The sequence below is a fragment of the Balaenoptera ricei genome, chromosome 21, assembly GCF_028023285.1.
Source record: "Balaenoptera ricei isolate mBalRic1 chromosome 21, mBalRic1.hap2, whole genome shotgun sequence".
In the NCBI taxonomy this organism is placed as follows: Eukaryota; Metazoa; Chordata; class Mammalia; order Artiodactyla; family Balaenopteridae; genus Balaenoptera; species Balaenoptera ricei.
Genome location: NC_082659.1, coordinates 22,436,497 through 22,457,668, shown reverse-complemented (window position 1 = coordinate 22,457,668; position 21,172 = coordinate 22,436,497). Strand labels below are relative to the sequence as shown.

The window sequence follows — 21,172 nt, the reverse complement described above, 5'->3', positions numbered from 1 at the left end:
TTTGGATACAAGGTTAGCTTAGCATTAAACTCAGATGATAAACTTAGGTTAAACTCATCTGTTTGGTTTTTTCTGTAGTGTTAAGAACTGAACAGGCCACTTTAGACTGAGATGAAATACCTTTCTACTGCAAATCTTGAAAAGCAGTAGTCCCTGGTCCTCTGGGTGATATCAACAGCGTATTCATGAAGGAGACTTCCATTTTTCTTCCTAGTTGACCACATAGAATATTTTTTCCATATCTAAGCTTTGTATAGGGAGGTTGGAAAGCTCGTATTTGAGAATGGTGACCTGTTACGGCATCTTGAGAAACTTGCTGTCAGGCTGCATTCCTGAGAGCTTGTGTGATAGGAACTTATGTCTCTGACCCTGCAAGTAGCAGCTTTCCTGCCCCTGGTATGCTGTCTGCAGAGCAAGGGTCTGCTGGGGATTTCTCACTCGTTAGCAGCTGTCCCCTTTCTCCAAACTGGGTGACTCACTAGACAGAACATCCCTAATCCATCTTTGCTGGAAAATGTCACGGAACACCCAAGGGAAATTCTTCTCTCATGCTCTTCTATTCAGAATGCTTTTTAAGGTTAACTTATCACTAATATATAACCCTATGACATCGTGAAACCTTGAAATGCTTCTTAGGATTACCCAGTAACTAAATATGAACCAGAACATTCCCCTGTCCTGAGCATACCAAACATCAGAAATGTTACCATTCTCTGAATTGGTATACGCTGGTGCCTTTCTCACACATAGGGTAAGGATAAAGGGATATTATAAAAAACAGGGTCTGGAAATGGAGGGAAACAATTGTTCAATAGGCTTTGCATGGGTGTAGATTTTCCTGAGCCAGGAGAGACGGTAACCTATTGTTTTGCCATAGCCACGTGGCATTTAATAGGCAAGATAGCCAGAGTTATCAGTGTCTTCTCACGGGCTTCTGTTGTACTGCCACAAAAGGACATTTATACCAACCTGCAGAAATGCTATCAGCTCCTCTCTCTTCCAGGTTATCATACCTGAAACGAACAAGCAGCTTTAAAGCCTTGGGTAATCAGAGCCACATGACCTGAGACTTCTAGATGCTGGAGGGGATACCTTTAGGGACTGAACTGCTTTTGACCTAGCTCTGTGAACAGTTTTATTTTGAAGTGGATTTTTTATAAAAGGTCTCATACAATGGATGGCAGGTTTAGAGGGTAACTCTCAATTCTAAATGAAGGAATATTCTTGAGAACAAAATGGAAACAAACTGTCAGGCCCTGCACAGCCCAGTGGAAACTCTAATTTACAAGTGGATGGCAATGTATTGGAAGTGGGGGATTTGGGGATCGATGAGGAAAGCTGTCCCAGGAGGTGGTCATTAGGTCCAGACAGCTTGGGTCTGAGCCTGAGAGCTTCTGAGAGTTAGACTTAGGGTCTCAGCGGACAGTAGAAACTGGTAGACTGGAGTTATTGCCCTGGTTTTGCAACTCCAGCCCCAGTTAACTTAGGCAAGTCACTAGAGAGTGACCTTTTACTGCTCTCTCCTCCTCTAAAATGCAGGTCAATGGTCAAGATCAGACTTTCTTCATCAGGCACGTGTGTATCAGAATTTCCAGGGCCAGGCACTAGTCTTTAAGAAAACGAGTCACTCAGATGATTGTCATGTGTGTGCCAGACATTGTGCTCGTTGAGCTCTCCTCCAGGGCTCCCAGGCCAGTGGGTCTCATCTTCAGGAGAATTCGTAATAATTTTGCCAGGACGATAGGCAGCAACCAGAACCATCCCAGGAAAACCAGAATAATCACCCTACTCTTAGGTCATTGATCTAGACCTTACAGTGGTTTCAAAAAGGCATCCCAAGCTCTTCTTTGACCAGTTTACTCCTCTCCTTTATAGGTCAAATGAGACTTGTCATTAATGGCCTGTCTTTGACCATGTGTAAAATAATGGTGCTACAATGAACTTTATAAAGAAAAACCATTGATGACTGTTAATTTGATTGGATCTTCTTTATGAATTCCAAGCTTTTCTATTTCTCATTTTTTTAAATTTCGAGGTTTGTTATTCCCCTACAGACAGAGAATAAAGAGCAAGTAGTGATTTTTTTTTTTAAAGTGACTTATTCTCATAATTCACCTTGGATGATGGTGAAGTCTCTACCAGCATTCCATGGGGAAGAAGTTACATGAATTGAATGAAATGCCTGTCCTTCTGCACCTCGCTCTCCAAGGAGAAATGTATCAACTGAGTGACTTCTTGGTCCCTTTGCTGATTATCAGATAGAAATACGAGTCATTTCCATACTTTGGCAATCCTGGGCTGATTTTCAAGGATATTTGCCTTGGAGATGAGATGAAAATTCATCTAGTAGCAGATTTGCTGGGTTGCTTTGAAAAATTCTGACCTCCTTAAGGATATGGATTCTGTCTGATAAACATTTTTTTTAAAGCTTTGGTATACTTTCATACCATAAAACTTGCCCATTCAGCGATGGTTCACATATTTACAGAGTTGTCCAGCTGTCACCACAACCTCATTTTAGAACATTTTCATCATTCCAGAGAGAAGTTTCATGCCCATGCTCACCTGCAGTCACTGTGCCTAACACAATACCTAGCTCCATGCAGAAAATAAATAATTCTTAGTGCCACTTTCAGGAATGGTTTTGCTCCCTGGTGTGTTGGTATTAAACAGATTTGTGAGTTTTAAGGAAATTCGTACAAACACTTGTTATCCTTGGCCCAGTGCAGTCTGAAGGCAGTGAATGGACGTGCACCCCCGCTGCCAGCCCCCTGTTTACTGAACAGTAGAAGGGAAACGGAGTTTCTTGGAGGGAAATCAGCCTCCTTCAGAACTCTACCTATACCTAAAGTATAGGTAGCAATTTCTAAAAACACAGACTTAGTTGTTAAGAGCAGTTTTAGGTTCACAGTGAAATCGAGCATAAGGTACAGAAAGACCCCATCTACCCCCTGCCCTGGCCACACACAGCCTCCCCACCCAGACTGGAACATTCGTCACAGGTGATGAACCTACACTGACACCTCGTTATCACCCGAAGCCCACGCTTTACATTAGGGTTCACACTTGATGTTGTACATTTCATGGGTTTGGACAAATACAGAATGACATGTATCTACCATTACAGTATCTTACACAATATTTTCATTGCCCTAAAAATCCTGTGCGCTCCCCCTCTTTATCCCTCCCTCCCCTCTTAACCCTTGGCACCCACTGATCTTTTCTTTTTTAGCTTTATTGGGATGTAATTGACAGATAAGTAAGATATTTAAAGTGTACACTGTGGTAATTTGATATCCGTATGCACTGTGAAAGGATTCCCACCATGTAGTTAATTAACACATCCATCTGTCACATATTTATCCTTCAGAACTTCTGAGTGGCAGCCTAACTGACCTTCAATATAGACAGGGATACTAAGCCTTGGACTTTAGGGATCATAAAGGGCAAAAATATACTTTCAGTGGGAAAAGCAAGGCAAAAGTACAATAGAAGGATTTTTTTTTTTTTAATTAAAAAAAATTTTATTTGTGAATTCCTGTCTCCATCCTGTTGCTTTACAGATTGAGACACTTAAAATTCCAGTTCAGAAGGGAAGTGTGAACTTCTTTGGGCAAATTGCAGCTTGCTGTTTGCCTTTCATTTTTAGATAACTTATGGAATATTTCTTTCTCATTTCCAAAGAGATTTTCCTCCTTTACCAATTAAAATATATATTCTGAAAAACTGCCACTTGACTCAATTTGTCTACTGATTTTCATTTAAAAGACAGGATTCAGCAGGTTAGCTATGAAAATGTTTTACCTTAAGAAATACTGGAGATACATACAGTGGGTGGGGACAAGATGGCAGAGTAGAAGGACGTGAGCTCACCGCCTCTCACGAAAACAACAAAATCACAACTAACTAACTACTGAACAACTATCAATAAAAAAATGATGGAACCTACCAAAAAAGATATCCTACATCCAAAGACAAAGAAGAAACCACAAGAGCACAGTAGGAGCGGTGCAATCACGATAAAATCAAATCCCATACCTGCCAGGTGGGCAAACCACAAACTGGAAAATAACTATATCATAGAGGTTCTCCCACAGGAGTGAAAGTTCTGAACCCCACATTAGGCTCCCCAGCCTGGGGGTCTGGTTTCAGGAGGAGGAGCCCCCAGAGCATCTGCCTTCGAAGGCCAGTGGGATTTGATCACAGGGATTCCACAGGACTGGGGGAAACAGAAACTCCAGTCCTGGAGAGTGCACACAAGGTCTCATGTGCACTAGGACCCAGGGGAAAAAGCAGTGACCTCACAAGAGCCTGGGCCAAACCTATCTGCTGGTATTGGAGGGTCTCCTACTGGTGGGGGGAGGGGGGGCGACTTTGGCTCACTGTGGGGATGAAGACACTGGTGGTGGTAGTTCTGGGGAGTACTCATTGGTGCAAGTGCTCCTGGAGGCTGCCATTTTCTCACCAAGACCTGGCCCCAGCCACCAGCCTGTAGGCTCCAGTGCTGGGAGGCCTCAGGTCAGACAAGCATCAGGGTGGGAACACAGCTCCACCCATCAGCAGACAGGCTGCCTCAAGTCTTCCTGAGCCCACAGCTGCCCATTAAACACACCCCTTGACAGGGCCCTGCCCACCAGAGGGACAAGACCCAGCTCCACCCACAAGTGGGCAGAAACTAGGCCCTCCCACCAGGAAGCCTGCACAAGCCCCTTACATCAGTCTCATCCACCAGGGGGCAGACAGCAGAAGCCAAGAAGAACTACAACTCTGCGGCCTATGGAATGGAAACCACAATCACAGAAAGTTAGACAAAATGAGTCAGCAGAGGAATACGTCCCAGACAAAGGAACAAGATAAAACCTCAAAAGAACAACTAAGTGAATTGGAGATAGGCAATCTAACTGAAAAAGAATTCAGAGTAATGATAGTAAAGATGATCCAAGATCTTGGAAAAACAACAGAAGCATAGATCGAGACGATACAAGAAATATTTAACAAAGAGCTAGAAGATCTAAATAACAAGCAAACAGATGAACAATACAATAACTGAAATGAAAAATACACTAGAAGGAATCAATAAAATAAATGAGGCAGAAGAACGGATAAGTGAGCTGGAAGACAGAATGGTGGAAATCACTGCTGTGGACAAGAATAAAGAAAAAAGAGTGAAAAGAAATAAGGACAGTCTAAGAGAACTCTGGGACAACATTAAACGCACCAACATTCACATTATAGGGGTCCCAGAAGGAGAAGAGAGAGAGAAAGGACCTGAGAAAATATTTGAAGAGACAGTAGCTGAAAACTTCCCTAACATGGGAAAGGAAACAGTCACCCAAGTCCAGGAAGCACAGAGTCCCAGGCAGCATAAACCCAAGGAGGAACACACAAAGACACACAGTAATCAAACTGACAGAAATTAAAGACAAAGAGAAAATATTAAAAGCAACAAGGGAAAAGCAACAAAACATATAAGGGAATTCCCATAGGTAATCAGCTGATTTCTCAGCAGAAACTGCAGGCCAGAAGGGAATGGCATGATATATTTAAAGTGATGAAAGGGAAGAACCTACAACCAGGAATACTCTATCCAGCAAGGGTCTCTCATTCAGATTTGACATAGAAATCAGAAGCTTTACAGACAAGCAAAAGCTAAGAGAATTCAGCACCACCAGACCAGCTTTGCAACAAACGCTACAGGAACTTCTTTAGGTGGAAAAGAAAAGGCCACAACTAGAAACAAGAAAATCACGAATGGAAAAGCTCACTGGTAAAGGCAAACATTACAGTAAAGGTAGAAAGTCATCCACACACAAAATGATATGAAAACCAGCAGTCGTGAAAAGAGGAGAATACAAATGCAGGATATTGGAAATGCATTTGAAATTAAAAGACCAGCAACTTAAAACAATCCTGTTTTTATATAGATTGCTGTATTAAAACCTCATAGTAACCACAAACCAAAAATCTACAATAGATACACACACAAAAAAGAATAAGGAATCCAAACACAACAGTAAAGTTAGTCATCAAATCACAAGAGAACAAAAGAGGAAAGGAAGAAAAAAGACCTACAAAAACAAACCCAAAACAATTAATAAAATAGCAATAAGAACATACATAATCAATAATTGCCTTAAACGTAAACAGACTAAATGCTCCAACCAAAAGACATGGACTGGCTGAATGGATACAAAAGCAAGACCTGTATATATGCTGTCTACAAGCGACCCACTTCAGATCTAGGGACACATACAGACTGAAAGTGAGGGGAATGAAAAAGGCAAATGGAAATCAAAAGAAAGCTGGAGTAGCAATGCTTATATCAGACAAAATAGACTTTAAAATAAAAACTGTTCCAAGAGACAAAGAAGGACACCACATAATGATGAAGGGATCAATCCAAGAAGGAGATATAATAATTGTAAATATAAACGCATGCAACATAGGAGCACCTCAATATATAAGGCAAATACTAACAGCCATAAAAGGAGAAATCAACAGTAACACAATAATAGTGGCAGATTTTAACACACCACTTTCATCAATGGACAGATCATCCAGACAGAAAATCAGTAAGGAAACACAGGCCTTAAATGACACATTAGACCAGACAGACTTATTGATATTTATATCCATCCAACTGCAGCAGAATACACATTCTTTTCCAGTGCACATGGAACATTCTTGAGGATTGATCATATGCTGGGCCACAAATCAAGCCTCTGTAAATTTAAGAAAACTGAAATCATATCAAGCATCTTTTCCAAACACAATGAGGTTAGAAATCAACTACAAGGAAAAAACTGTAAAAAACACAAATACTTAGAGGCTAAGCAATATGATACTAAACAACCAATGGATCACTGAAGAAATCAAAGACAAAATCAAAAAAAAACCTAGAGACAAATGACAACAAAAGCATGACAATCCAAAACCTATGGGACACAGCAAAAGCAGTTCTAAGAGGGAAGTTTACTGCAATACAATCTTACTCAATCTCCGAATCTTACAACCTTACAATCTCAGAAAACAAGAAAAATCTAAAACAACCTAACCCTACACCTAAGGCAGCCAGAGAAAGAACAAACAAAGTCCAAAGTTAGCAGAAGGAAAGAAATCATAAAAACCAGAGCAGAAATAAATGAAATAGAGACGAAGAAAACAATTGAAAAAAACCCAGTGAAACTAAAAGCTGGTTCTTTGAAAAGATAAACAAAATTGATAAACCTAAACAAAATTGATAAGAAAAAAAGGGAGAGGAACTCAAATCAATAAAATTAGAAATGAAAAAGGAGAAGTTACAACTGACACCACAGAAATAACAAAGGATCATAAGAGACTACTACAAGCAACTATATGCCAATAAAATGGACAACCTGGAAGAAATGGACAAATTCTTAGAAAGATACAATCTCCCAAGACTGAACCAGGAAGAAATAGAAAATATGAACAGACCAATCACAAGTACCGAAATTGAAACTGTGATTGAAAAACTCCCAACAAGCAAAAGTCCAGGACCTGATGGCCTCACAGGTGAATTCTATCAAACATTTAGAGAAGAGTTAACACTTATCCTTCCAAAACTCTTCCAAAAACTTGCAGAGGAAGGAACACTCCCAAACTCATTCTATGAGGCCACTATCACCCTGATACCAAAACCAGATAAAGATACCACAAAAAAAGAGAAAATTACAGGCCAATATCACTGATGAAATTTAGACGCAAAAATCCTCAACAAAACACTAGCAAACTAAATCCAACAATGCATTAAAAGGATCATACACCCTGATCAAATGGGATTTATCCCAGGGATGCAAGGATTTTACAATATCCACAAATCAATTAGTGTGATAAACCACATTAGCAAGCTGAAGAATAAAAACCATATGATCATCTCAATAAATGCAGAAAAAGCTTTTGACAAAATTCAACATCCATTTATGATGAAAACTCTCCAGAAAGTAGGCATAGAGGGAGCATACCTCAACATAACAAAGGCCATATGACAGACCTACAGCTAACATCATACTGAATGGTGAAAAGTTGAAAGCATTGCCTCAAAGATCAGGAACAAGGCAAGGATGTCTGCTCTTGCCACTTTCATTCAACATAGTTTTGGAAGTCCTAGCCAAGGCAATCAGAGAAGAAAAAGAATGAAAGGAATCCAAATTGGAAAAGAAGTAAAACTGTCACTGTTTGCAGATCCCATGATACTACATAGAAAATCCTAAAGATGCTACCAGAAAACTACTAGAGCTCATCAATGAATTTGTTAAAGTTGCATGATACAAAATTAATACACAGAAATCTCTTGCATTCCTATACACTAACAACAAAAGATCAGAAAGAGAAATTAAGGTAAAAATCCCATTTATCATCCCATCAAAAAGAATAAAATACCTAGGAATGAACCTACCTCAGGAGACAAAAGACCTGTGTGCAGAAAATTATAAGACACTGATGAAAGAAATCAAAGAAGACACAAACAGATGGAGAGATATACCATGTTATTGGATTGGAAGAATCAATATTGTGAAGATGACTATACTATCCAAAGCAATCTACAGATTCAATGCAATCCCTATCAAATTACCAATGGCATTTTTCACGGAATTAGAACAAAAAATTTTACAAACTGTATGGAAACACAAAAGGCCCCAAATAGCCAAAGCAATCCTGAGAAAGAAAAATGGAGCTGGAGGAATCAGTTCCCTGGCTTCAGATTATACTACAAAGCTACAGTAATCAAAACAGTATGGTACTGGTGCTGAAACAGAAATACAGATCAATGGAACAGGACAGAAAGCCCAGAAATAAAACCACACACCTATGGTCAACTAATCTATGACAAAAGAGATGAAACTACACAATGCAGAAAAGACAGTCTCCTCAATAAGTGGTGCTGGGAAAACTGGACAGCTACATGTAAAAGAATGAAATTAAAACATTCTCTAACACCATACACAAAAATAAACCCAAAATGGATTAAAGACCTATATGTAAGGCTGGATACTATAAAACTCTTAGAGGAAAACATAGGCAGAACACTCTTTGACATAAATTGCAGCAATATCTTTTTGGATCCACCTCCTAGAGTAATGAAAATAAAAACAAAAATAAACAAATGGAACCTAATTAAACTTAAATGCTTTATCACAGCAAAGGAAACCATAAACAAAACGAAAAGAAACCCCAGAGAATGGGAGAAAATATTTGCAAACGATGTGACCAACAAGGGATTAATCTCCAAAATTTACAAACAACTCATGTGGCTCAATATCAAAAAACAAAACAACAACCCAATCAAAAAATGGGCAGAAGACCTAAACCGACATTTCTTCAAAGACATACAGATGACGAAGAGTCACATGAAAAGATGCTCAATATCACTAATTATTAGAGAAATGCACATCAAAACTATAATGAGATATCATCTCACACCAGTCAGAATATGGCCATCATCAAAAAGTCTATGAATGATAAATGCTGGAGAGGGTGTGGAGAAAAGGGAACCCTCCTGCACTGCTGGTAGGAATGTAAATTGGACAGCCACTATGGACAACAGTATGAAGGTTCCTTAAAAAACTAAAAATAGAACTACCATATGACCCAGCAATCCCACTCTTGGGCATATATCTGGAGAAAACCATGGTTCGAAAGGATACGTGCACCCCAATGTTCATTGCAGTGCTGTATACTATAGCCAAGCCATGGAAGCAAACTAAATGTCCATCAACAGATGAATGGATAAAGAAGATGTGGTACATATATACAATGGAATATTACTCAGCCATTAAAAAGAATGAAATAATGCCATTTGCAGCAACATGGAGGGACCTGGAGTTTATCATACTAAGTGAAGTAAGTCAGACAGAGAAAGACAAATATATGATATCGCTTATATGTGGAATCTTTAAAAAATGATACAAATGAACATATTTACAAAACAGAAACAGACTCACAGACATAGAAAACAAACTTATGGTTACCAAAGGGGAAAGGTGGGTGGGAGGGATAAATTGGGAGATTGGGATCGACATATACACACTACTATATTTAAAATAGATAACCAACAAGGACCTACTGTATAGCACAGGGAACTCTATTCAATACTCTCTATTGGCCTATATGGGGAAAGCATCTAAAACAGAGTGGATATATGCATATGTATAACAGTTTCACTTTGCTGTACACCTGAAACTAACACAACACTGTAAATCACCTATAGTCCAATATAAAAATTTTTTTTAAAGACATACTGGAATATAACTTACACTTCCATGTGGCTTCTTAACGGACTGGTCCTTGAACATGCAGGAAACAGATAAGTATCATTTTTATTTTCTGGCGCTTGCCATTTCTTTTGTGGTGCTACCCTATCTGTCTGTGGAGTGGTGGAACTGAAGAAGGAAGCAAATTCTGATTTTGGCAGGTCATGTGTTACAGAATTAGAAAAAATGGGCTGGTTTGAAAATTGCTGGGCAAAGCTTTCTCCTTTCCAGAAAGTATTACCGATAATAAAGGACAAGGCTCACGCTGCATTTCAAACTTGGATTATTGCGTGTATATACTATAGCGTTCCAATTCAAGTAAGATTCTAGATACTTACTGTTTGCAAGTATTCTCAAACCTATAGTGATTACTTTGCATAGGAATTTTGGCAGTTACATTGTTATGACATAAGGATATTTAAGACCAATTAAGCCTTTTGTAAAAAGTAGGATGAAGATTCTGTGGCCTTTACCTCACCAAATAAATAGGCAAAGTATGTTTAACTGCACTCAGATCAGTTAGTACGGACCCGATTAAAAAACCTTTTTTTTAAGGAATGGATGAATTTGGCTTAATCACAATGGAGAATTTTTCACTGATCTCAGAAGTGTAAAACATGAAGGGTGGGGATGGGATGGGATTTCAGAAGGAAAGGAGGCTTAAATGTGGAGGTTGCCTGTGGGGTGTATCACATTGATTTGCATTGATTTGTTTTGTTCTTTGTAAGGAGTAAGACAGCTCCTTGCCTTGTTGCTTTCACGACTGGGAGGAATAGTGTTTCTTTGATTTAGTCTCCCATCAGCCACATTGATACTGGAATTTGTTCCCTCTCTGCTTAGGTATCTCCATACTTTCTTGGACAATTAAGTGGAAAAGATAGTGCTTCTTTCCCTTATGCCATCATTTTTACTGTACCCAATCTGTGACTTTAGGAGCACCAATGTTTAAGGGTAAGTCTGGGAAGCAGAGAGGGTTTCTTAAATAGGTAAGGGCCTCCTAAGGACTTGGAGAGTTTAGGAAAAAAAGGGGGAGGATGGGCTTGGGACGAAGAGATTCCATACAGCAGGACATTTTAAGATTACAAATCTTTTACTTATCCAGAATCAAGACATACTGGAGAATTAAAAATAAAACTGCTCAACTCTTTTGCCTAATTTACTATAATGCATATATCAGTAACCTTAGAATCCTTTTTGGAAAAAAGAAGTCATTTAAAAAAACTCATTCTAATGTAATGCAAGAATATAACATCAGGAAAAGCTCAAGCTAATTAACACAGCAAACCATTTTTTTTTAATCCTGAGTTTCCCACTTTGTAGCTAATTGACTATTTATTTATTTGTTTATTGGCTGCGTTGGGTCTTTGTTGCTGCGCGCGGGCTTTTCTCTGGTTGTGGCGAGCGGGGGCTACTCTTTGTTGTGGTGAACGGGCTTCTCATTGAGGTGGCTTCTCTTGTTGCAGAGCACAGGCTCTAGGCGCCTTCAGTAGTTGCAGCAAATAGGCTCAGTAGTTGTGGCTCGTGGGCTCTAGAACACAGGCTCAGTAGTTGTGGTGCAAGGGCTTAGTTGCTCCGCAGCATGTGGGATCTTCCCGGACCAGGGATCGAACCTGTGTCCCCTGCATTGGCAGGCGGATTCTTAACCACTGCGCCACCAGGGAAGTCCCAGCAAACAGCTTTTTAAAAGCAGTGTTGGTATTTATTTTCTCAAGGCAGTTCGACAGGCTCTGGAGTTATGCCCTCTGAGTTTGAATCCGGCGATGTGTTAGTGCTGTGACAGGTGCAGATCACAGCAGCACTATCTCCTGAGCTCGTTCTGTGCATTTAGAGACCGTTGCAGGGGAAGCATTTAGCATTATTCCTTACACAGATTAAGTAGCGCTCAATAAATCCAGTTGCTGTTATTTCTACCAGAAATATTAGTATGTACACCATGCATAACATAAAGGTAATCATTAAAATCAAAATTTCAAAATCCAAATATAGATGCTAGAGTAAAATCTACTCACTGACCTACCTAGGACTGTTTTGCTTATTAACTGAGGTACCCACGCAAGGCAGGTAAACGCGTGTGCTGAGTAGGCAGGAGAGCATGCCGGCTCACCTTCCCCTCCACCACCACGAAGGGGTCAAGGTGAAGTACATGCAGGTCTGTTTATGAGGCCATCTGCAGCTACTTCGTAAATGTCAGTGTCCTAAACCCATCTTCCTGGGATAAAGAGGAGATGAGTGGGATCATTCCTTTCATACTGTAGATGCCAGAGCCCATGTGCCTGGACAAACTCGTATAGTGTGGGAATGGAAGACTGGAGATACGATGAGGCCAACAGATCAGGAAACGACTGCCGGGGAAAAGACAGTTTACTACAGTTCCTTCGGGGAGGGGCACGCCGTGCCCTGGGGCGGGGGCGGGGCTGCGTGGGGAAGCACCCACGGGCCCCACCTCTGGAGGCTGAGGGTAGGGGAGGCAGTGGGGGAGGGGCCTGTGCTGTGGTCTCTGCGGGAAGGCACGGGCAAGGCAGGGGAGCACACGTAGGATGGGCCGGTTTGGATAGTTTCCGCGGGCTCTGGGGCACAAAGACAGTCCCGAGTTGTCCGGAGCCCGGCCCTGGTGTGATCAGGGCAGGTAGAGTGGCCTGGAGTGTGAGAGCCTGATAAACGGGGTGGTTAGGGGTGTGGACCCTGGCTTCGCTGGTTTGCATGAGAAGCACGCTCGCGTCTGACTTGCTGACTACGTGTGGGCACTAGCTGGCTGAGCCTGGGAGGGGCGGTCTCTCCACGGCGGGCAAGGCGGCAGAGGACAGAAAAGTCCCGCTTAACAGCAGTACAACAGGGTGTGGCTTCACTGAGCTTCTAAATACGCTGAAGGCGTTTGCCGCGTCCCAGGAAGAGCAGGCTCCGTAACCTGCGGGGATTCTGGGGCTCGCCCCCCAGCTGACCCCTCCCTTCAGCTGCGGGCCTGTTTCCATCGTCCCGCCCGGCAGCTCCCTTGGACGCGCACATTTCGTCCCCCTGCCCCGGAGCTCTTCACTGCCCGTGCCTCCTCCCGTCTCCGGGGATGGCATCGCTTTGCGCCATCTGCCAGGCTGGGGGTCTGTCCACTCAACCCTTCCCGCTCCCTCTTCCCACGTGCAGTCAGCCTTCCACTGAGACCTCTTACCCCACCTCATCAGTGTGTCTTGAATGAGTGAATCTGCCCATGGAACTTTCTCTTCGGCCCCTGCTTTCCTGTAGGTCCTCCTGTCTCTGCCAAGATCCCTGTGACTGAGTGTCAACTGGCCTCCTCCTCGCTAGTCTTTTTGTCCCTGAAACCAATTGATTTTTCAACATCAGGCCCCATCAACTTTCTATTGGAAAGCCTTGAATGGCTTCCTGGTGATTATGGTGCAAGTTCAAAATCCCGGGCATGACACACAAGGTTCCCAAGCAGACCCCAGCCACCCTCCGGACGCGTGACGCTCCCTGACTGTGGAGGGCCAGCCACACCCGACCTCTGGCCGGCTCTCGGCCCACAGCCAGCTGCCACCCCTTCTCTCCTACCTGATGAAGGCCCATCGTCCCTAAGACTCAGGACATGTGTCGCCTCCTCTGAGAAGCCACCCCCAGTCCTTCTGACTGTACTCAGACCCTCTTTCCTTCACATCTCCTTAATACTTCTCATCCACCCCCTTACAGAAATGATCTCAGAGTAGCTTGGCTGTTTTTGCCTGTGACTTTTTCATCACATCTTATTCCTTATTCATTCAGCAGATCTTTGTTGAGTATTTGCCCTCTACGAGGCATTGTGCCAACTGTTGAGGGTACAGAAATAATAGAGATCCACAAGAATCTAATAGCTTCCGTGGGGAGGATGGGAACCAAAGACACAACCAGAGAAACTTGTGAATGTCTAATTCCAATTAAAATGTGATACCTGCAGCGACAGGTGTATCGACAAAGTCCTGTGGACACAGAGAAGAAAGAACTCGGCCAGACAATTAGGAAGAGCTCCAGGAAGTAGCATTTGAGGTGGATCTTGACAGATGAGGGCGAGTTTATTGAGATGGAGGAGCAGGGAGAGGTGGGGAAGTTTGGTGATGCGATGGCTCTTCTCTTTCCCTAAGCGCCCACACAAGAAAAATGATATCCACGTGGAAAAATGCTCAAACCGGTTTTCCTTTTTCTCCCTTGAACACTGGAATATTCCCTCTAGGTGCCCTTGATTACATATCCTTGTGTTTCTCAGTCTTTCTAGTGGCTCAGGGGAGCAGACAGCCAGACACAACTGCCTGCGTTTCTCAAGGTTTGTTAGATTCAGTAAGAAAAGCGTAATGTAGCACCTCCCCCCCCATGAAGCTGGAACTCTCTTCACCAGAGTTAGCTGCTTAGTTGGGATGAGTGTTCACACTGCCATCCTCTTTACACTTAGATTTATGATTACTTGAGTTTGAGGCAGTTTTCAAAACCTTCTCTACTGGGAAGTTTACTCTATTAATAGGCCTTCCAAAAGTCCATATGCCTCAGTGCCAAAGAAATGTGAAACTACCCCTAGGGCCCCAAATATTCCAGCCTTGCTTTTAGCTGTCAAGCATACTTCGGAGTCAAATAACCCTCTTTAAAGGCCTGGCCCTGCTGCTCACTGGTGTGTGCCCTTGGGGAAGTTATCTAACCTCTTGGAACCTTAGCTTCTTTCTTGGTGAATGCAGAGCTTACCTGATAGAGCGTTATGAGTTTAGGATTAATCAAATAATGCAACACGGTGAATGATGCGATTCCTAGTGTGTAGTAAGTACTTAGTAAATGGAAGGTGCCTATTTTTGGTGATGTTATTAATATTATGCTCAGCCAATTCTTATGTGGGCTAGAGAGATGTCTTAGGTAGATATTGAATTATCAGTTACAAAAAAATCAGGCAGCATTAAGAGAGATGCGGGGTGGAGGGTGGGAGAAGCAGGTAATAACCCCATTATGTCTTTGTATGTTTTATTAAATGTTGTCAAAACACTTTTAAAAATATCACATCATGTGTCATTATAGGAAAGCTAAAATAAGGGATGGGAGCATTTGACATGTTTTCGTCTAACCACTTTGTCTGAATTGAATGCCACTTGGTTTAATTAGTTGATGATACAGCAGTTTCTTCATTTTATTTTCATCCAACTCCAGCTTTTAGTTTGGCAGTCTTTAAGTAAAATCATGCTTTTTAGTCCAGATAGACACTCATTCTCACTTCTTAGTACAGATATATATTCAGTGTTATTTAGTGTGTCTATGTGTGTTTCCTGAAAGGAAGCAGTGCTGTGTTTAGAGTTCAGGATTCTTAATCAGAAATCTAGTTAAGCTGTGAAATTACAATGGAATAGGTAGTTATAGCTAATTCGTCTAGTTTTCTCTTTATGTCTGATCTTAATGTCATAAACAGAAATGTTTGACTAGGTTTCTAGTAAAAAGCCTCTTTCCTTTGTAGGAACATTAGTTGCCTGCATTTACAATTTTATACAGAGCTGTAGAAGTAGACATGAAAATCAGTGGTGCAAAAAAAACCAAAAAAGATACTATGACTTGCTGTTCTTATCATTGAGAATATCGTTTCCTATTTCCTTTGTTCATTTCTGTGCTTTCTTCTCATCTACCCACATAGGAAGAACGTTGGTGAAAAGCACAGAAACCAGTGACTTTTATGGCTGTGGAATTTCCATGGAGAAAAGAGCATCAGAACGCACCTGGACCATCTTTTGTACCCGGCAAACCCTCCACACTCCCTGGCGTGTTCTGTGAATTTGAGTGCATGTGTGTTCAGGGTGCTTTCAGGGAGGAAGCACACCTAGCCTGTAGACGAGGTGGGGAGGGGCGGGGCAGGGGCGGGGAAGGATGGGAGAGAATGTGGAGCAAATGTTTTACAACCTGAACCTCAGAACTGTGATCCTCCAAGGAGAGCGCTACTTGAAGAAAAAAAAAAAAAAAAAAGGCGAATGGCTTCTCAGGGATTTTTGTTTTCCGTGCACATATAAGCCATAATTCCAGTACAGGTGGCAGTATTTAGAGCACTCAGATTTCAGTTCTGTTAAATGTGAAAGAGGGATCGACTGACCATTCATTGCTGTTCCGTAACTAGTGTAAAATATGTATATGTTTATCTTTATTTTTATAATATGCAAATACATTTAAATTTATACAGTTTGAAGCTTCTAGAGTTAGTTAACACTGGGTGCAATATTCTGATGAGAACTGTGCCAAGATGGGGCTGATTTCTTGTTTTAGCATAGGACCTTTTGTTTATTCTTTAATTCTTTGCAGATTAAAAAAAAGATACCTATCTCTCTGCCCATGGATTAAGGGTTGGTTCATAGAGTTTGCCGATAATCAGCAAGAACTTTAAACATGCATTTCAGATCAGGCAGTGGCTGTACTTTTAAATAAAGGTCCCTGCCTGTAAACTGTTGGGCAGCGTAGGAGGATTTTTCCTTTTCTTTGCCCCCACACATCACTAGTGTTGGGCAGAGTCTTCCTTGCTCCAGGCTTTGTGATGACGGTGAGTTGTTACTGGGTGATAGTCTGATGGAGGCCTGGGGATTAAGATTCTTCAGGGGATGGGGATTAAGGGATCCACAAATCCAAGGAAAAGCAGAGTCTTGCAATAGCTTCAGATAATCAGGAGTCAGTTCTGAAGCATGTAAAGAGCTCTGCTAATAAGTCCTTTCTTTTCTGCCCCCAGAACAGAGTCTGTGAAATTTAGCAGAGCACTCTGAAAGCCCTCCACACCTGGTGTCAGACCGTAAGATAGTGAGTTGCCTAACTGGAGAGCATAAGCCCACATTGGTTATTTTATAAATACAGAGCCTCTGATTGGATGATCTACTGCCAAGAACTAGTAAAACCCTGGTTTTAAAATCTCCGCGAGGTAAAACTTAAAAAGCCAACCAACCAAACTGCTCTCTCTTCTCCTCCTCATCGGGGCCAAGCAGCATCTGCTGCAATAGTAACACATTCTTTGAAGAGTGTGCCTGACTCTGTTTACATCTGCCTCCTCTGCGTGTTGATTGAAAATGTGTAAAACTGTTTCTCACCCGTGTAAGGCAAGAAAAGTGAGTCAGCTGGTATTATTCTTTTACTTCTTCTATAAAGTATTGACTCTTGGAATGCCACAGTATATGACAGAAGTAACAAAGAAGCAAGTGGCTGCATTGTGAAAAATCGCGAATCAATTTTTGTAGATTATTTTGTGCCCCAGGAGTTAACTTTATTAACTCCTGAACCTCAGTTAAACAAGTATGACTTCTTATAATCATAAAATCAAATGGGATCAGACTAGTTCTGCATTTTAATACTTGAATATGACACCTCAAATTTGCATTTTCTTTTGGAACAGTCACGAGATTCACCTTGTTAATCCTTTTGTCACAGTTCTCCTGTGCATGTGTGCATACGTGTGTGTGTGTGTGTGTGTGTGTGTGTAAGTGTAAACTGAATGGTAACATTTAATTGCTTTATGGATTGGGCATAAAAGTTTTTTCAGTCGGCACAAACAGTTCCTGAACTGTCAAATTAACCGACTTTGACCAGGAAAAGACTTGTAAATGACTTCAGGCTAACTCCCCAGGGGACCATATTAAATGAAAAAAAAAAAAAGCTCCTTTGGGTGACATACCCTGCAAAGTATGTGCTCTTGTCATGAACATAGATGCCCATATTCTTAATATCTGCTATTTTTGGACAAGTGATGTTTTGTGCTGTCATCTGAACCCTAGAGAAGCAGTATAAGAAGAAATTTTGGTGTCACATGTACTTTAGCAAAAAGGTCATCATGGTAGAGGGTCATGTGACCAAAAGCAGCTCCAGAAAAGCTTGAGAACTTGCTTCACGGTTGGGGGAGGGTCGGAGATACAGAAAACATTCTGCTCTATAGGAATTTTCTTCATTTATGCAGGAAATTCCATTTTCTCTTTCAACACCTGGGAAGACTCAGCCGGGGAGGCTGACAGGCAATTCATAAGCACAAGGGGAATCTTTTCCAACCAAGTCGTCCCTGCCTCGCAAACAAAAGCCCTCCAAGTTTGTTATGGCTTCTATTCCTGCATCTTGTGGTATCAAAACCACTTCCTGGAATTGTAAAAGCGCTGCCAGAATAAATGTTTTTCCCTCTTCCAAGAAAAAAACGACAGTGCTCATATTTGACACTTGTGCACTGGACTCTTTTGAATGAATAAAATGGAAAGGGTTTGGTGTCATTCCTGATGGGGTGTGTGTTCTTTTTCATGCCACAGTTTGTGAATTGTAATTGTGGTTTCCTATTTAATTGTCATAACCAGGCAGAAATTAAAAAAAAAAAAAAAAGTTTAATAAAAACACAGAGAAATGGTTAAGCAGTTATATTTCCAGAGTTGAGTTATTTCTGTCTGTTTTTGTTTCAGTTTTATCAGTTAGGAACTCACTATATTCCATTTTTAGTTCTGAAGGCACTTTTGAGCCACAGGAGGTGGATGGCAGCAGCTCTGGTTGTGGACTGAGCTCCCAGGAAGGAAACGAATGAATCTGTTTCATACTCTGCCTCCGCCTTCAGGCTGGAGGGTCAGGTCTTGAATATCGGCCGTTTCTTAAATCAGAACCTTTTTTCAGCGATCTATGTTCCTATCAAAGCTTATAAAATTATGATTGGTTTGCAAGTTCCCTTCTCCTGGCCTTTCTTTGCCCCGGGGGAGGGGGGGTCTGTATTTGCTGGCTGAAGGGGCTGACCCTTGGGTACTGGGTCAGAGACTTTATTCCCCCGCTTTTTGTTTGTTTGTTTGTTATTGTTTCTAAAGGACTGTTGAGATAAGGATAAGGAAAGGAAAAGCATGTGGCTGCTTCTTGCAGAAGTAACAGCCTCTGGGGAAGGACCTGGTGCGGACGAGCCCTGCCCTGAGGCGCTGGGGCACTGGGGACACAGGGAAGAAAGGGCCCCCTCCACTAGGAGGGCCCTCATTGAGACTCCTGAGAAGGCAGGTGAAGCCACTGGGTGCTCTGAATCCATGTCTCCCTCTGCCAGTGGGAAAGCTGAAACCACGTGCTGATCAGAATTTTCCAGAGTAGCGAAGCATCCCAGTGTTCATAGCAGCACTATTTACAATAGCCAAGACATGGAAGCAACCTAAATGTCCATCGACAGACGAATGGATAAAGAAGATGTGGTACCTACAGACGACTGAATATTACTCAGCCATAAAAAAGATTGAAATAATGCCACTTGCAGCAACATGGATGGACCTAGAGATTATCATACTAATTGAAGTAAGTGAGACAGAGAAAGACAAATATCATATGATATCACTTATATGTGGAATCTAATAAAAAGTGAAACAAATGAATTTATTTACAAAACAGAAACAGACTCACAGATCTCAGAATCAAACTTATGGTTACCAAAGGGGAAATGGAGGGGGAAATGAGAGATTAGGAGATTGGGATTGACATATACACACTACTATATATAAAATAGATAACTAATAAGGACCTACTGTATATATAGCACAGGGAACTCTACTCAGTATTCTGCAATAACCTATATGGGAAAAGAATCTGAAGAAGAATGGATATATATGTATATAGCTGATTCACTTTGCTGTGTACCTGAAACTAACACAACACTGTAAATCAACTATACTCCAATAAAAACTGTCTTTGAAAAAGTAGGGAAAGAAGAGGTATGCCCCCCATGGACGGGCTGGCTCTTACAGCTGTGTCCAGGTAAAGCAAAGTCCTCAGATTCAGTGCCGCCACTAACCCTCCTGAGTTGGAGAGAACACAAGGAGCGTCAATTGCCACTTTGGGCCTCGTCTTCCTTTACCAGGAAGCTTGGGGTTCTTTAAACTTGCTAAGTAGGTCACAGACAAGCAGACGTCCCTGGTGACACTTTGAAATGCATTATTCATCACATACATGTAGCCTGCCCTCTCAAGGCTATGTCTCCTGTTTAATTGTGAGCTCTTTGAAGTAGATTCCTGGTTTGCTTTGAATACAGTGTCCCACAAGTGGTGGATTCAAAAGCTCAGGGTTTCCCTTGCCCGTGAGTTACCCGGCAGTCCTGGGAAGGAGGAAGAACATCACCTGGCAGAACTTGCACTGTTGCACCCAGTAGGGAGGGATGCAGAGTTACTGGAAGAGGTTTAGAAAGCACATGACCCTTTAAAATCTGGGTTTGACAGCATGAGAAAATTCCCCTGGTATCAGAAACCCTATTTGAATATTTAGGCTCAAGAAAGAAATATCTTCATCTTTATACACAAGAAATAAGTCATTATTGCCCAAACGGCTCCATGAAACATTTGTGTCTCCTGAGTGACTAAGAAATATTCCTCTGTAAAAGGGTTCTGAGAACTAGTAAGTTTGAGAAAGCTGCATTTATAAAGCTTAAATTTTCGCTGCAGGATTCAGAACCGTTTAGATGCTGAGATAAATTGTGAGTGTCCGAAAGGGGCACAGAATGCATTTCCACAGGTGCTGGAGTGTGGAGGGGTGTCTGTGGACATTCTCTGAGACCAGTATTTCCAAAGTACAGGATGTCTACTGCCAATGAGACCCGGGGCACTTGTAGGTGAGGCAGATGTAGGCCCAACCAATAGAGAATCACTTTTCTTTGGAGGCCTTTTATTTTCGTAGGAGGTGGGAGTACATGGTGGTTAACAGCACCCTTCCAGACTGCCTCCGCTTGAATCCTCACCATGCCATCTAGTTACCTTGTGCCTCAGCGTCCTCGTGTGTAAAATGGAGAAAACCATCTACCTCATACAGTTGTGATGAATATCAAATGAGCTTCTATGTGTAAAGGACTTAGGACAGTGCTTAGTACCGGTCATCAAATACAGCTAATGTTATTCTATTAATGTGCATAGTTCTCTTTTTTTTACCGGGAAAACTGGTCTCAGGTTCTGAGTCTTTGACTGTAT

At 41.7% G+C, this 21,172-nt stretch overlaps 1 protein-coding gene across 3 annotated transcripts in view; it reads left to right on the top strand.

Annotated features, from left to right (window-relative positions):
- The window catches only part of MFHAS1 (multifunctional ROCO family signaling regulator 1), a 125,168-nt gene extending 106,311 nt beyond the window's left edge, over positions 1-18,857 (top strand). For 2 of the 3 annotated variants that reach the window (XM_059909458.1, XM_059909459.1), the window contains one exon: positions 15,892-18,856. In XM_059909458.1, coding sequence (XP_059765441.1) covers positions 15,892-15,925 — 34 coding nt within the window. In that variant the 3' untranslated portion in view covers positions 15,926-18,856. Of the gene's footprint in view, positions 1-11,111; positions 11,223-15,891 lie in introns of all 3 variants that reach the window. The other variant, XR_009499920.1, reaches the window with a different exon arrangement.
- Positions 18,858-21,172: the final 2,315 nt, after the last annotated feature.